This window comes from Netta rufina, assembly GCF_964035555.1.
Source record: "Netta rufina genome assembly, chromosome: 6".
Classification (NCBI taxonomy): Eukaryota; Metazoa; Chordata; class Aves; order Anseriformes; family Anatidae; genus Netta; species Netta rufina.
The window spans coordinates 36,089,377-36,105,835 of record NC_140129.1 but is presented as its reverse complement, the minus strand read 5'-3'; the positions used below and the strand labels follow the sequence as shown (position 1 = coordinate 36,105,835).

Below are 16,459 nucleotides of genomic sequence, written 5' to 3'. Positions count from 1 at the left end.
ATGCAGTCAGGAGATCTACCGAAACCACAGAAATCCTGAACTGGGTTACAAACAGTGGTGAGTATCAGAACTTAAGAAATTAGTGTATACTTCACCAGTTTGACAAAAGCCACTCCATAGGTCACACAGAAATACTTTTCATTATATAGTTTGCCATCCATACTAGAGTACACTATATTAAATAGCACAAAGCTCATGTATGAATTCCTCAGGAGTTCCTGAAAAGAAGTTAAGTGTAGTCTGAAATTACTATCTGTTTTCAGATATTTAAAAAAAAAAATAACACAAGGAGATACAAATAACATAACTGAAATGTACCTGAGACATGCAAAGAATAAAGAAAAAACACCGACTTTTCAGAAGAAAAAAGGCTAGATGCTGGCAGCATAATGCACTGGATATCTGTTAGCTGATTTCTGGGTGAAGTAAAGGCATAAATTTGATATTTTCATGGAAGATAATTATTTTAAAATTTGAGGCTACGGGAAGGATTTTGATTTGTATCATTGCCTTTGTATCTTAATTTTGACTGCAACATGGAATGATGTAAGGAAGGTGGAAATCCAATCTCAGCCCTTTTACTAGGGTTCACACAGATCCTCTGGTATTTCTAAAGACTTGGAAAGGAGAAGTTGGCATACAATGTTTTCCATATCTAATTTCCTTCTTTGGTGAAAATTCCAGTAATCATTAACAACATTTACTACAGAGACATCCAAGACAGTTCCAAAGTTTCTAGCACAGACTCTCACTGTAAGCCGTACTCTTTGTGTTTTTAATGTACGACATACCAGAAGACAAAAATGCAAGTGAAATAAAGATAATAAAGGAAAACATTATGAACAATTTCTGGAGTGAAAATCCAGATGCCTCTCAAACATTATATTGTGACTGCAAAATACCTAAAGGGAACATCTCTTTGCTCAGTGATGGTAGAAGGGCACCTAAGCAAAAAGCTCCATCATTGGATCTGCCACCACAGTGAGGATAGCCCTGCAGGTCACAGACCCACACATTAAATAAAGCTGTTTTGAGCTCCTTTGTTTTAGTGGTAAAGCAGGAAAACTGGAATGCTTAAAGAGCACCCTTTCTAGAATGTTACCTTTCTGTTCGGATTCAAGTCTGGTTTATGGGTTAGCCGGACTGGAGAATTTGAATGATTTTATTTTCAGTAGTTAATTGGTTACAGTAGATGCTCAGCTTGTTTAAGGCTTAGTCTATAACCTCAGTGAAAGCAATTTTCATTAGAAGAGGTTTTATCTTATCTTTCCACTAAGGTTTATTAAAAATATGTAGCACCTGATAATTTAACACCAACTGAGTGACTGCTGAATTCTCCCCTCTCTCTGCCTGCCTGTCTCATACACACACACACACACACAAACAGAGGAATGCTTCTCGACTGCCAAACTATGTGCCAAGATTTTGTTCAATTTAATCTCAATCATATGAGTTAGAGAACCATGAAACAAAGTTTCTACCAAGTACGCTGACAGATTTTTAGTTCTAGTGGCTCCACAGGGCATCACTACAAGTACAGTAAGAAACTTTTCTTATTAAAGATTTTTGAGCTGATCCGTTTTCCATTTAAGTCGACATGAGCAATATCACCATAAAGAACTCAACACTTGCTAACTGATACCATACACTCATCAAAATTATTTCACTTCTAAGTAAACAAAAAGTTGTGGTACCTCCAACACCATTGTGTGGTTGCTGCTGGCACAGGAAAGCCATGTGGTGGCAGCTACTCTGGTGTGTTATGTCACGTAACACCATGTCAGTTCAGGACTGACAAATCTAAACATATGGTTTGAAATATTGGGGGAAATATTTCCTGGGGAGATGGGGTGAAGAGGCAGGGAATAGCTACTCTCTGTCTTTTGAGGAGTTTTTTGTTTTCTGAGCAAAAAGAACTTGAAGAAGCCTCATTGCTTTGCTCTTGCTTTGGAGGGGTCCGGTGTGATTTTAAGAGCCTCAGTATTACCTGAAAATGGTCCACAATCTGGGCAACTGCTCAAGTTTTTTGTTCTTTGTTTTGAAATCCTGATAGAAAATCTGGATATTTATATTTCTGATCCAAGTATATAAAGTTTAAGTCTCTGATCCAACAAAACACTGTGAGGAACATCCATTGACCACAAAAATGGGACTTACTTGGGTCTTTAAAAAGAAGTCTGTACCTATTTTTGTAGACTGATTTCAGTAAATCAGGAAGTATGGAATGAAATATATCAATTACAGAGTCGAATAAACATGAGAAAGCAGTTCCTAATGGCAATATCTGTTTCCCAAGAATCTGAACTGTTTCAAATGTATCATCCCTGGCACCAGCAAAAAAGGTGCCTGAAGGAATCGCTGAGAGCTGGATCCGGCTGCCTGCAGCTATTCAGGACCGAAGCGATATGGTTCTGCTGTGTTATAAAACAAAATGGCCACATTTTGCTCTCATTTACATATATGTCATTCCACTCAAACCAGTGAGCATTGTTTGTCTGCGTGAAGACAAAAAGAAGTTGTTTTGCTATATAATTACATCCATGATCTGTGAGGATCCTGATTAAAATAAAGCAATCTGCAGAGTGAATATACAACCGGAGGTCTTTACAAGACATGTTAATTCCGGGTCCGATTATAATGCAGTAGCAAATTTAGGGGCGATTTAGTTCTTAGATTGCTAGCAAGATCAACTTCATAAATTCAGAGGAGTAAAAGGAACTAAAAAATCTCCTCTTAAAGAAGAGAAAATCTTAACATAAACTCTCTTTTTTAAGCTGGTCTTACTTTGCCCTCTGCCTTGCTCCTGAAGTTGGTACAATTTCTCTCACTTAGGTATCAATCCCATTAGGCTGCTATATTATATGGTTAAAGCATTGATGTAACGCAAGCTGCTACAGCAAATAATTGAAGTAATAAAATACAACTGCAGTTATTTGCTCTCCTCAATTGCAAGCAGAAAAAAGGAGAAAGGATTTTTTTAAACTGACCCCATAGTGTTACATACAGACAGCAAAACTTTTTTTTTTCTATTTTTTTTTTCTATTTTATTGCAGTAACACTTTTGAAAAACATAGTGGACTTGTTTTAATTTTTTTTTTCCCTATTATTTTTTTTAGGCAGGAAAAGCAATTAGTGTACATTGTGGAATTATGCCTTCATAATTTTCCTTTATATCCATAGATTTATTTTAAGGGGCAGGAATGCTGAAAGAATCTGAACGTACAACTACCTTTGTTTTTTCCCCTAAAGGAATTTAATAGACAAACCTTTTTTTTTTTTTTTTTTTTTTTTTTTTTTTTTATTGTGAGCATCTCTAGGCCAGACTCACTTTGTCAAGCATAAGCCCAAAGTGTTCCACTAATGGCTGAAGTGTAAAGTTTGACTAAATGGGATTTGCGGCAGAAATAGTGCCAGATCCTAGCCCGTGACAGTATGTGTAGTAAGGCACAGTGCCTCACATCCTCAATTTATTCAGGAGGAAAAGACGGGATTTTTTTTTTTTTTTTTTTTTTTTATAAATAATCTTCTTCATGGTTAGGATGTGGATATCCTCAAGTGTGAACTTTCCTGAATCTGACTAGGGGCTATGTCAGGACCTTCATGTTCTCATTGGCATGGGGTAAGCACCAGAGATAGTCAGCTGGCTTTAAATTTCTCTAGACTTTGTTTCAGCATGTAGACATGTCAACTGTTTGATTTACAAAGTGTATTAACATTATTTTAATATCTAGAAAATGCTGTTTGATTCTTTCTTATTTCATAGGTTAAGTGGTTTATTTTATTTATTAAGCCTATTGAAAAAGATTTTATGGAAAATTCTGAAGACAAAATGCACCATTTCCTTCTACATGTTCACTAATAGATATATTATACAATGCTAGAAAAAGGCAAAAGGCCAAGCTCATCTCTGGTGTAATTCCAGTAAAAGCAATAAAATTACACAAGGCATGAATTTGGCCCAGGCACTGTAAATGTTACTCTGGTGCACACTGAGTGTCTGCTTGTTTTTACTGGCAAGGCTTAAAATACAAATCCCCCCTTTTTCATAGAAATGGATACATTTCTCTGGAACAGATTAATCAAGGAAACAGGTATCAGGTAACTATGACAAAGACAGCAACTGGTTCAAGTGCCTGGCTTTTTTTTTTTGGCTTTTTATTCTTCTGACTAGCTTACAATCGCTGCTCTCAGAATTTTAGATATATATTTATTTTCTCTTTTTGCATTGTCATTGCAAGACTTTTTTTTTTTTTTTTTTTCTGTCTCCTTTTGTCTAATTTGTCTTGTATGCTCTTCCGTGATGTTTCCTGTTGACACTTCTCGATATTTTTTCTAACTCGGAATGTGGCTTTCTAGCAGACACAGAGGCCCCAGAGTGAATACCCTTCAGAGCCAATTCTGACTTGGACCTTGCACAACGCTATTAACTGGCTCTTGCTCGAAGAAAGGTGGCTATAGTGGGATTGCCTGAGCCTGAAGACAGAACGGGTCAGGGAAAGCTTGCCAATATGTGTGCACTAAATTCAACCTCTCTTAATTTCTGCTCAGAAGAAGAAGGAGAAAAACACAAAAACATTTTAAATCACAAACTCGCAAGGGCTTTTCTCAGAATTTGGTTGTTTTACATTGCATTCGTCTGTATGTTTAAGTTTGTGCTTGCTGGCCACTTTAAAGTAAACATAGTTCAATGCCCTCAGAAACAGTTTTCCTCAGCCCACTAGAATTCCCTGGAAAAAGCTTTATCTGCTGAACTGCTGGATATTTTTGTGTGTGTGTAATTTTTTTATCAGCTTGTTTTGTTTCCTTTTTTTTTCTCTTTCTTTTCTTTTTTATTCAGTGCTTATAAAAGTTGGGAGCAGAAGCCCTGTTGGAACAAGATAGAATCATAAAAGACTTCAGGAATCTCATCACAACCTAAACAGTACAAATTGCACATTCTTCATGGAAGTATTAGCTTTTAGTGCGTGCCTGGATCCAAGTATAATAGATTATCCCAAAGTGGGAAAGAATGAACAGTACAAAATTAGCAGAACTGGAAGCTCAGATCATTTGGTGGAGCAATATGATCTCTGTACTTTCAGGGTACTGAATGCTAAAGCCACTGGAAACAGTATGTAAAATTATATCAGAGTAAGCAAGGAAGCATGTGTAGGCCTGGGAGAACGAAAAAAGTTTGGACAATACCTTCCTGGAGGAGAATAAGTATTGAAATTCAGTGAATGAGCTTGTAGGGAACAAACTACTATTCATGAACAATTTCTTGTTCTGAAGATAGAAATATGGAATGCTAAAAGTTATGACAGAGAGAAAATACAAATAAAATACTTTTCAATGGTTGTGCAGGGGCCAACTGCTGTGGGAGAGTAACCCAGCACTGAGACTGAAATATAAAGCTGCCCTGTGAGCAGCATAGGTTTCCTCAGGCTGTCCTTCTCAAAGAAACCTTGCCAGAATATGTCCTTTATGGCACCGTCTGATGAGTTTGGACTAACAGTGAAGCAGCTCAGGAACACCGTACAGTTAGTGGAAGCTCGAGGATGGTGGTGAGCATACTCTGGTAAAAATACCCGGTATGTTCCAGCTGCCTCTTTGGGGTCCTCAGGAACGGGACTGAAGTATTCTGGAGTAACAAATACATTTAAAAGTATTGCTTAAGCTAAATACACCCTAGAGGAACAAGTCACTGAACACAAATCTAATAATATGGAGTAACACAGCACATGCCAATAAGCTGTCAGAGGTTGTATAAATTGGTTATTAATACATACCTTGGCAGCACAGGCCTCTGGTCTTCTGTCATCCCCACTGCACTCCACTAAACTACCCAGTACACCAGCCCAAAACGAGTGATCCCAGCAAGGGAGTCATCAGTGTTAGGAGCTGGCTGGAATTTATTTTTTTTTTAAGTCTTAGGCAGTGCTTTCTACCATTAGAAAATGAGAGACTGTGAAATGGTTTTATATACTCTTTTTTTTTTTTTTTTTCTTAGCTATGTAAATATATTCACAATACTTTATATTTTAAAAACTCATTTCCTCTTTGCTTAATTCCTTAAGATAAGTGAACCCTCCCCTATGTAAACGTCCTACCAGAATACTGACTACCTTTTAAGCAGTATATGATTTAGAAGGTAATTTTTTACAATTTTCTTATATATGTGTATATATATAGGTTCTAAAGTGCTTTTAGCTGCACTTTAGTATTTAGATTAAGAGATAAAAATGATGAAAGGGACACAACCTTCTGTCATTGGCATGGCATTTGGGAGGTGAGGTAGTTTAAAATATCATTTCTATCTTCATTTCTCTTCATCACGACGACTGTATTTCTTTACCACATCCCATAAGGTACTTTGTCTTTGTTCAAGACATTTTCTTTCTTAAACACTGAATATTCTGGGGTCTGGGACTTTGTGTGTGAGTGCACTGCTACACACAATGACATTATGACTAGTGAAGTTGGAGGTATGGACATCAAATCCAAACTGATTATTGATTTTAGGTTCTTTGAGGTGTTGAACTCTGGACGCCTTTTAAGAAATCTGATTTTCAAGTTAAAAATTTTCTCCCAGCTGTGTCCTGTGAAAACTGCATAGCCAAGCTCCCAGTAACCAGTGGTCACTCCTGAAGCCTTGCTGGAACTCCCTGTCCGACCCCAGCAGATCTCCCCCTGCCCAGGCCGAGAGCCCTGCACTCAGGGATTTTTGTCGCTGCTCTTATTTAACATGATTTGTTCACTGGGGCTCAGAGCAATGAAACCCAGTAAATAATACACTGGCCAAACAGAGAAGATAACAAAAGGAAATAGTTAAGGTACTATAATAATTTTAGCCATTCTTTTTTCAGGTCACTATAATCTGCCCAAAGATAACTAATTGTTCAAAGTAAACATTCCACTCCAACCACAAAAGGAATCCATTACACAAACATATAATTCACAGTCATTTTTAGTGGGTTGTAAACAGTTTGGAATGAGCATAAAATGGGACAAAAATCAAAGTGAGCATTTAGAAATGAAAAAGTGTTTGCTACAAAAGGTCAGTCCCTTTACTTGGCAAACTATGTAGAAAAGCCTGGGAAAATGTTGAACACACAAGCAGTAAGGGAATTTTAAAGCCAACAACCTCCCTGTTTCTTTAAACAGACATCGGAACCTATAACTGGATCCTGTCAAACAAACGACAGCAAAAAAACATAACAGCTGCTAAGAAGTAAAGTTGAAAGATAAAGTTTTCTAAGCTAAGAACCTTCTCAGAAGTGGACTAAAGGTCTTTCTTAAATCTTTAAGCAAGGTTATGGATCCCAGGGTGGCTTTTGGGCATCAAATCAAATATGTAATTTTGTGTATCATTCCTGTCAGAGCATCCTGTGCTCCAAGAAAAGCAACAGAAAACAATGTCTGCAATGTCCAGCTTAGAATGAAAACTGTACCTGTAATCACCAGCCTTGCTGCCTGCAGTGTCATTTCTCAAGTCATTTAGGCTGATTTGAGAACACTAACTCAGATTTGGAAACAGAGGGAGAAAATGAAGGACATTTCAAAAGAGAGATGAAAGTTAAATTATATTTCCCTGGAGCATTAGTACTGTATTTCTTTACAAAATCTAAGTACACTGGATACCACCAATAGGTTTAAGATACTGACTGCTTGGGGTGTTCATTTACTCTGCTATTAGATACACGGGCAAATGATCATCCCTGGAAGAGGGTTGAATATCAGGCTGTTTTCACATGGTAAAACTTTACTATGAGAAACACTGGATGGCTTTTTGTATAGGTAGACCGATATTTTTATTTTTGTATGCGTTCTACTCATGCCTTTCACTTATTTTAAAAAATGCAAAAAAACGCCAGGACCTTTAAAGGGTCACGAATAACAAAATAAATAGGCGACTCAAGAAATGACTGGAAATCATATCTGCAGCACCACTGGTCTTGTAATGGGCCCCACCCTTGGCAGAGTGCATGGCATGTGGATTACAGAGCAGCAGGAGGATTGTCCCAGGCTCTCCTTGCTGCACTGCTCAGCTCTGTGCGGGCTGGTGCTACCTATCAGATGCCCTCTGGGCCAAGCATGGAGTTAAAAAGGCAGGTCAAAAGATCAGAACTCGGGGCCTATCCAAGGTAGGTGTTGATGGCAAACCAACAGAATACACAAGGGGAAAATACAAAACAAAACAAAAAACGGATACAGGGTTCTGTGAAAATTTTCCCCTTCAAGTCCCCTGAGAAAGGAGAAAGTGGTAGAAATGGTAGAAATTTTTGAGTAGCCACTGTATTTCTTCAATCTGACCATGGCATGGTACAGAATTATTCCCTTCCCAGGTCACATCAGATGCATGGCTGATTTTTCTGTCAAGGATTTTGCATTAAATGCCCAGGGTCCTACACACTTTGCCAAGACACTATTGACTTTAGTGGCATAGCTCTGTAGAATTAAATTCTTCAGGCAAGAATTCCATCAAAAATTGTGAATGAATAAATAATACAGGAAGAATGAAGAAAAAAACAACTAAGCTTGTTATCCCCCTCCCCCCCCCCAAAAAAAAAAAAAAAAAAAAAAAGAAAGAAAGAAAAAAAGTGACAATTGCCTTGCAAGTTTACAAGAATGGGAATATTTTTAATTACTATCTATCTAAAACTCCACTGCCAGCTCTGAAAGATGGCTGATTGAATGTATAAAGACCCTTTGCTTCCCTGTTCTATTTTAATAACTACAAAATGAGCCTGAAAACATGGAATTCACTCTTGAACAAGTGAATCTGTGTCGGACAGATAAGTATGCATTATGGAGTGAGAATTAGACCAGACCTTATAAAGCACCTCTGTCCTGAAGTGGTGAATGAGCAAACAATAGCCTAGGGGACAAACAACCAAAATCTGATCTAAGTTGCAGGAAAAAATATCAGAATAATTCCTCTGATTTTAATGTAGATATTCATTTAAAAATAGTGTAACTAAACAGGAAATCTTGCCAACAGTTAATGACACCCTCTACATTTTTAATCTGTGGAAGAATATTACTACAGTTAGCTATTGTATGTAACATCATCTACACAGGAAAATGTACTAATTAATATGGTTTATTCAGATCACCACTAGACTGTCTGTGCACAGCGATAACATTAAAAAAAAAAATCACACACAAAAAAAGAAAGAAAATCAATAGGTAAACAATAACTAAAAACATGACTTCATAAATACAAATATAGCCGTACAGCAAAGTATGAAAGTTTTGTAAGCAACATTTAGGGTTAGTCTCCTAAGATCTTTTTTTCCTGATAATCCTTTATCTTAAATGAAGCACAAAAGTAACATTTTTGGTACAGTTACAGTATGTAGATGATATATTTTCTAAACACACACACACAAAAAAACAACTTCAGGAAAAAAATAAAAAAGCTTTTCTACAACAGCCAATATGCCAGCTGTACTAAGTATTTAGGCCATCTTACTAAGACTATGAAAGTAAACATACAGTTTTCATTAAATGTGCCTTTCCCATAATTGGTACATAAGTATTTCCCATGACTCTGCAGTTGAGTATCTTGGCTGGAGGCGTATCTGGCCATTAAGAGGAGGGCTTCAGATCTGTTGAGTCTCAGCCATGCCGGGAGACTTGGCACCTCCACATACTGCTTCCTAATACCAACCCCGGTATAAAATGTCATCAGAAGCTTGCATAAACATTGGACTTAGCTTCACATAAATTACTGCTGTCCTGAGATAGTTTATGCCAGAACTTAGTAAAAACAACACTTTGAGTAAATAGAATGTGAGCAAATGCAAGCATCTTAATCCAAAAAAATGATAATAGAAAAACTGTATATCAAATATAAACTCATAAATACAGCGATAAAAATAAATTTTTATCTCACGCCATATGATTAGCTTTTATTTACATGCTAGACTAACTAAAAAGGATAGACTTTCTCCAAGTTACAGCAACTTTGAGGGAAACACAAACATATGAACAATAGCGTAATACTCCGAAGGATGGATTCCTCTGAAGAAACAGTGATATTTTCATTTTCTTCCTTGTACATTTCACACAGACAATAAACATCTAATTAGGTTCCCTGGATTTTTCTATTATGGTTCAGCAGTGCAGAGACCTTTGGCCTTGCTTCTCCTGGAGGAGTGGTCAGATACCACAAATCACCTACGAAATATCTAGTGCATCTTTTGGAGAACCTGTGCTATGATCACAACCAAGCAGTCAATTAGACACGTTCTGCATGGTGTGGCATTTTTCTACCGTAATCCCTGCCTTTCTTTATCAAGTTCTGAATTTCTCCTTGCAATTCCTCCTCTATTAATAGTCACTTCACAAATGTATCCCCTTTCTTTGTCTCTCTCTTTCATCCAGCCTCCAGCCTTCCTCCAAAAAACCAATGCTACTATCTCCCCCTACCGAACAGTCTCCAGTTTGTTAGTCTCTGACTTCCTGCCAATCATTCTGGGAATAATAATATCCCAGTACTCTCTTTGCTGTATAATTAAAGCATGAATTTCCCAGAGTTTGAAACTCCAGGGTATTTTTATTGCACCTTTCACTATAAAACCAGGTAACAATGACAGAATTAAAATAGCCTTTTCCTTTGTGGTTAACAGTCTAAATATCTTTTTATTTTCCATTGGTTCTCTTGTTCTGAGACTCCAGTATATGACAGTGACAATGGGTTCACCCAGCCTTATTCTGAAAATAAATTTTCTATCTTTTTCAAGATATATGTTTCCCCAGATCCCTGGAACAAGTTGTAAACTTGTAACAGATGGTGATGAAGCCTCACATTTTTATACAATACATTTTAAGATTCTGCATCTACCGCATGTACCTTCCAAAGAAAATGACCTTCAGTGAGAGAAGATACACTTGAAAGAAAGGAAGGCAGGCAATGGTGTTAAGCACATCTTTTTATACTACGAAAATCTTTCTTATTAAATTAATCACAACTTTTAATGAGGATGAATACTCTTTCCAATAATCTCACAGTATCATGGCTTTGCAAAATAACAGTAAAAAATAGGTACCTGTACAGAGTTAAAAATATATATTTGTGGTTGCACTAGAATAACATTAATTTTCGTTGAATACAATTCAGGACTTAGGAAAAAGTATTGGCATTACATTCACCAGAGATTTCAGGATGAAAGTTGCTGACATTTTATCGATTTTTAGCATTTACTTACCCAGAGAAAGACTAAAACAACAACATGTCAAACAAAATATAAGGAATAATCAGCACAAATGGGTTTTATTAATGTCTTATTGTATAAAGGAAATGAAGATATAGAGTGGGGTATAGTTCAGTCTATAACTATATTATAAATTGAACTGCCTGCCTACTCTGGCAATTCAAGCAGAGTTACAAGGTTAAACTTTTGATTACTAACAGAGAAACGAAAAATAGTACAAAACATTAATAACTCACCTCTTCTTTCAACAGCTTTTATACACAGTCTTACAAATTGGGGGACTGTAGAATTCTCATGCTCACATACCAAGTGCAAATGGGAGCCAAAAATTTGATCTGCATTTGGGAAAAGAAAAAACAACATAAGAAAGTGCATTAAAGCATATTATTAGCAATATTTTATTTATTTATTTATTTATTCTTTTGCCGAGCTTGCATATCAATTAAAAACTCAATATGGGAAATGGGCCAACAAAGTTGGAGACGAGTCCCTTCTGAGTCCTACTGTTTGTTACCTTCTGCCCTGAGCACAGACCTCTCAGTACTTGCTCGCCTCAGCACTCAGGTCAAAGCTTCAGTTCTCATTTGTACCTTGACCTTTCTCAAGCTTGTAGTCCACGGTCTCTGAGTGTTTGGATGGGCCATAAACTACCATGTGGGTGCATCATTAGGACTCAGAGTACAATTTCATCTAATCTTTACTGGAGGTTTTAATCATCAAATTACCTGCTTGAAAAATTGAAGGTACTAAACATCTTTTGATGAGGATAGAATATGTTACATCAAGTTTAACTTGTGGTTTGTGTTGTTTCCTTGACAAATAAGCATTTAGCCTTATAATGCTACATTTTAATTTTTACGATGTTAAAGTTTTGATACACAGAATGTTCCTCTTAAAACATCGGTATAACCCAGTTAAAACTTTCAGATTACTAATTAGCTTCCTCCACCTAATTTCCACTCTATATATTTGAGAAATTACGTAAAGAGCAATCAGTAATGGGGATGTTGTCAGCTAGAATCAAAATGCATCAAACAGATGAACGAAACTATTCAATAAGAGCCAGTTAAATGCTGAAACAATAGGACTGTACTACCATCATTTATCCAAAGAGACAGTCTCCATATAGCATTTCAACAGCGTACTACACTTTGGAAATTGGAGTAGAGGCTTTCAAAAATGTTTGTAAAGACAGCTGAGGGGTGCTGGCACAGGGCTGGGCTCTGCAGAGCGGAGCCAACAAGCACACTCAGTCCTCAAGAGCCTGCAGCCCTTGAGAGTATCTGTGGCACCAGGACACTTTCTCCACAGCCAGTTCCACCACCTCCCACCGTGATCAGTTTGAAAGGTTCTTCCTCAAAGGAGCACAACATTTTCTCACCACCAGTCCAAATGCTGTTTGCTCTTTTTCTGCTTTGCAATGACATTAGCTTCGCCTTACTATCATTAACCGCTGTTATTTCTTACTAAGCGTGGACTCTTTCGCAGCTTGACTGCCTTTTCTTTCCTAATACTTCAGACTAAGGAATAAGCTAGGAAACAAGACAGGGTGCATGGGATGGCAGGAGTTTTGGGCTTCTTGACATGCATCAGGGAAGTTTATTCCAGTACCTGGCAATGTGTGTGATCTGCATTCTGGTAGAGTATTTCAAAGCAAGCCTGAATTTAAGCTAGCCAGAGTTTCAGCTGCAGAAGGGATGGAGGACTGGGTTTGCAGAACTACACTGAAGAAGGTTGTGTGCATGTGTGGCGTTAAGCATTAGCGAACAGTCTGTTACATGTTTTGGGGTTATGTTTCTGACAAAGCACAGTCTGGTTACATTTTCTTCATAAAACATTTATAGCTGCCTTCAGTGGTAATTATATATACAGAGATTTATGATTAAAATGTACTAGCACTTCCTCTTTTGACATCTTAATTGTTTTTTAAAATTTTAGCAAAGACCTGTCAAATTCTTTGCATAATGTGGAATATTCTCCAATATAAATTATGTTAAAAAGAAGTAAAAATATATCTTATTTGCTTGACAAAGACACTTGTAAACAATTTCAGGAATAAAACAGTCAAGAAACTACACCGGGTTTAGAAGGCCAGTATGTGAAGAACTGAATGGAAATTAATGCAAGGATGTTCAGCAACTTCTCTTCTGTGCTATAACTGCTTTATAACCAGCTTGCAGGATTTTGTAGTTACTCTTTCAGTCTGCAGTATGAATGCAGAATACTCACTGTTCTTGGGAGGAAATTTTGAAAAGGCTGGAGACTGTTTCGCAATTCTCACCTCATCACCCCATTTCTGGATGTGGATTTTCTGGATTTGGACTTGCATCTTCTACAGCAAACAGTTTAACTTTGTTTTATGTACTTTTCAGTTTACAGATATAGTCACATTATGTCTTTTGCAGTTAAGGTAATAAACACCTTTTCTTTAGAAAATAGGCACCGGTCATCAAAAGACACTTTGGTAAAACAATGACACAGAACAGCTTGGTTTTGTTTGTTTGTTTTGTTTTCCTCCTAGAAATTCATGAATTTTTAGAAGTACTTGATCTAATAAGTCACACAAATATTCTGAATTCTGGGTGCTCCATGACTATTTCTAGTCAATTTATTTTTTTCCTGGATCTGTTTCTGTACATAAACATGGGAATGGCAGAAGTTACACTGCCAAATTTACACTTACAGGTAACAAGAATAGTTGAGCAAAACTTACTTAATATTTGTGCAGAATTTTAAAAACAAGACATTATATGAATGCTAATTACCCTTTTTTTTATTTTTTTTTCTCAATAGATTTATGTGTAACTAAGATATTGGTTCTTACTCTTTTAGAGGTGTATATATATATTAAATTGCTTCTAAGGAGAAACTACCCAGAACATCTTTTCAAAAAATAAGAACTGCTCCCAAAGGAATAAAAGAAGCAAAAAAGCCCTTGTTTGATTTATTTGAGATAAGGCTCTTCAAAACTTCATTTTTTATGACTTAAAAAAAAAAAAAAAAAAAGATGTACACAACACTCCTAACCTCCTGTTATGACAGTTTATGTTTCCTATCCAGCTTATTTAACTCAAATGCCTGGGAAATAGACACAATTACCACCTTATGGAATGCTACTTAACTTTAAATGCTCCCCTCTGAATAGAAATCCACTTTATCTTCTCAGAGTTATTCCAGTTTCTCAGGAATTATTTCCTCTATAGGCTCCTGAAATGCTCTTGTTTCATCATTTAAAAATTTAAACTAACAATTGTTCAGAAATATCTTTTATTAGAACAAAGGCAATTCCCATACAGTGGATTCTGTTCACAAGAGCTTGTACAAAGGAGCTGCATACTATGCCCATATACAGCTTTAATCATTCACTCTTTCAGCTGTTATCAATTTAAAACCAATGAAACTCCCACACTGAGTCCATTTGAGCAGTCAATTTTAATATCTTGGGGCATCTGTAGTTATTCTGAATTGGCTGCAAAAGCAGAACTAACAAGTTAAGCTCTAACCATAAGTCTACATCAGGCTGGTAAACCATACATCAAACACAGACAGTTAGTCAATACTGTAGTATGAAAAACCAACAAGCATTTTTAAGAAGAGCAATATATTCATAATATGTTTGGTGGTATGGTTTACATTACACATCCCTGCTATCTGTGCTTTAAACCTTCTATTTAAGATGGTGGGGTGTGTGACAGCTTTGCACATGGATATAAAATGAGACACCAGAAGAGGAGAGAATGGACATTCGCAAGTTGTATAATATAAAATGATGATTACAGCTGCAATGAATTGCTCGTTCTGGTGAGCTTCATGTTCTCCCTGAGTCTGACAGAGCTGCTCTTTCTGAGTAGCTTTCACAGGCTGCAGCAAAGCCACTAATCCTGAGCTGCAGAAATCCAGGCTATGGGACACAATACTTCTGGAAAAGAAACAATTAAAACAAAATCACAAAAGCCACATCCTCACTGAGAATGCCATTGTTTAACTGTTTTTGGTGTATAGGGATGAGATGTGGCCACACTGAGAAGGAATTCATATCCTAGTACTTTTCATTAAAAAAAAAAAAAAAAAAAAAAAAAACAGGGAAGTGAATCGCTAGCATCCTGAATTCTCAGGCAACAGCTCAAATTCTGACACAAGAGAAGAGGGCATAATGGTGTCATGTCCGAGTTTTTAAAAGCATGAATTGTACCTATGTAAAGTAATTCACTGCCTTCAAGGAGCGAATACTCGTGGAGTTAACTCTGCTACATCTAGATTTGAACTGCTGGGCTACCAAGAGCTTTGTATCAACATCTAAGTTTGTCTTCTTGATATGTTTGAACATTGGCAGGAAAAAGGGGGAAAAAAAGAAGGCAAAATAAGAGGAATGTGCAGGGAGGGAGACAGAACACCAGGCACCACAGCAGAGAATTCTTCTGGAGAGGGAAGGAAGGTGGCTGGAAGTGCCACATTCTGAAAGGTTACCTCTCGCTGCTCCATGTGTAGACTTGAAATACCAAGTCAGACACTAAAGTGATGCTCATCACCGACTGGGGCTCCAAATAATGCCACAATGCTTTTACAGTAAGTGGGCCAGATTCTCAGCTGACTGAAGTCAGCAAGGTTGTCAATGGAGCTCCCCTGATTTATGCTAGCTGGGAGTCTTGCCAGTCCTTTTAACATGGAGATTTATTATATAATGTTGATCTGTGGTGGTCATCAATTAAAAAAAATTACATTTGTGAGCAGTTACTGTTAAGTGGCATATGAGCTACCAGATTTGTTTCACATTCTCAGAAAAATAGAGAGTACTGTAGACACTGGTGTCTTTTAAGAAATTATGGTGTTTTACTGGAGACAAAAGTTCATTTGAATTCAAAGAGAGCGAGGATGCTGTACTCCTTTTCAAAGCAGGTCTCGAAAATGAGATATTTTAAAATTATCTGAATGATTTCTGACCATCGTGTCATGATTAGAGCAGCATCTATGGAAACATCACTTTGTCCAGTGTTTGGCCATCGAGAGGGTTTGGAAAATGTACTTCAGAAAGTCCATGTAGTGGTCAAAGAAAGAAACATCCTTGTGACCTACTGTCCCCACGAGTCAAAGGAAACATTTCCTAACTTTCCCTAGGTTATTATGGGCACCAAAACAGTTGCTAAATTTCTTTATAATTCAGAAGAATTACAAAAGAAACCCAAAAATAAGACTTAATTTAAACCTTTAGACTTCTCATGAACATTACACTCACTACATTGAATTACTCCAAAGTCCATTGG

At 36.9% G+C, this 16,459-nt stretch overlaps 1 protein-coding gene across 1 annotated transcript in view; it reads right to left on the bottom strand.

Moving 5' to 3' along the window:
• The window catches only part of ARHGAP15 (Rho GTPase activating protein 15), a gene marked incomplete at its 3' end in the record, with an annotated part of 333,310 nt that overhangs the window by 115,991 nt on the left and 200,860 nt on the right, over nt 1-16,459 (bottom strand). Inside the window, exon 10 of the mRNA XM_084289199.1 lies at nt 11,435-11,533. Coding sequence (XP_084145325.1) covers nt 11,435-11,533 — 99 coding nt within the window. The remainder of the gene's footprint in view (nt 1-11,434; nt 11,534-16,459) is intronic.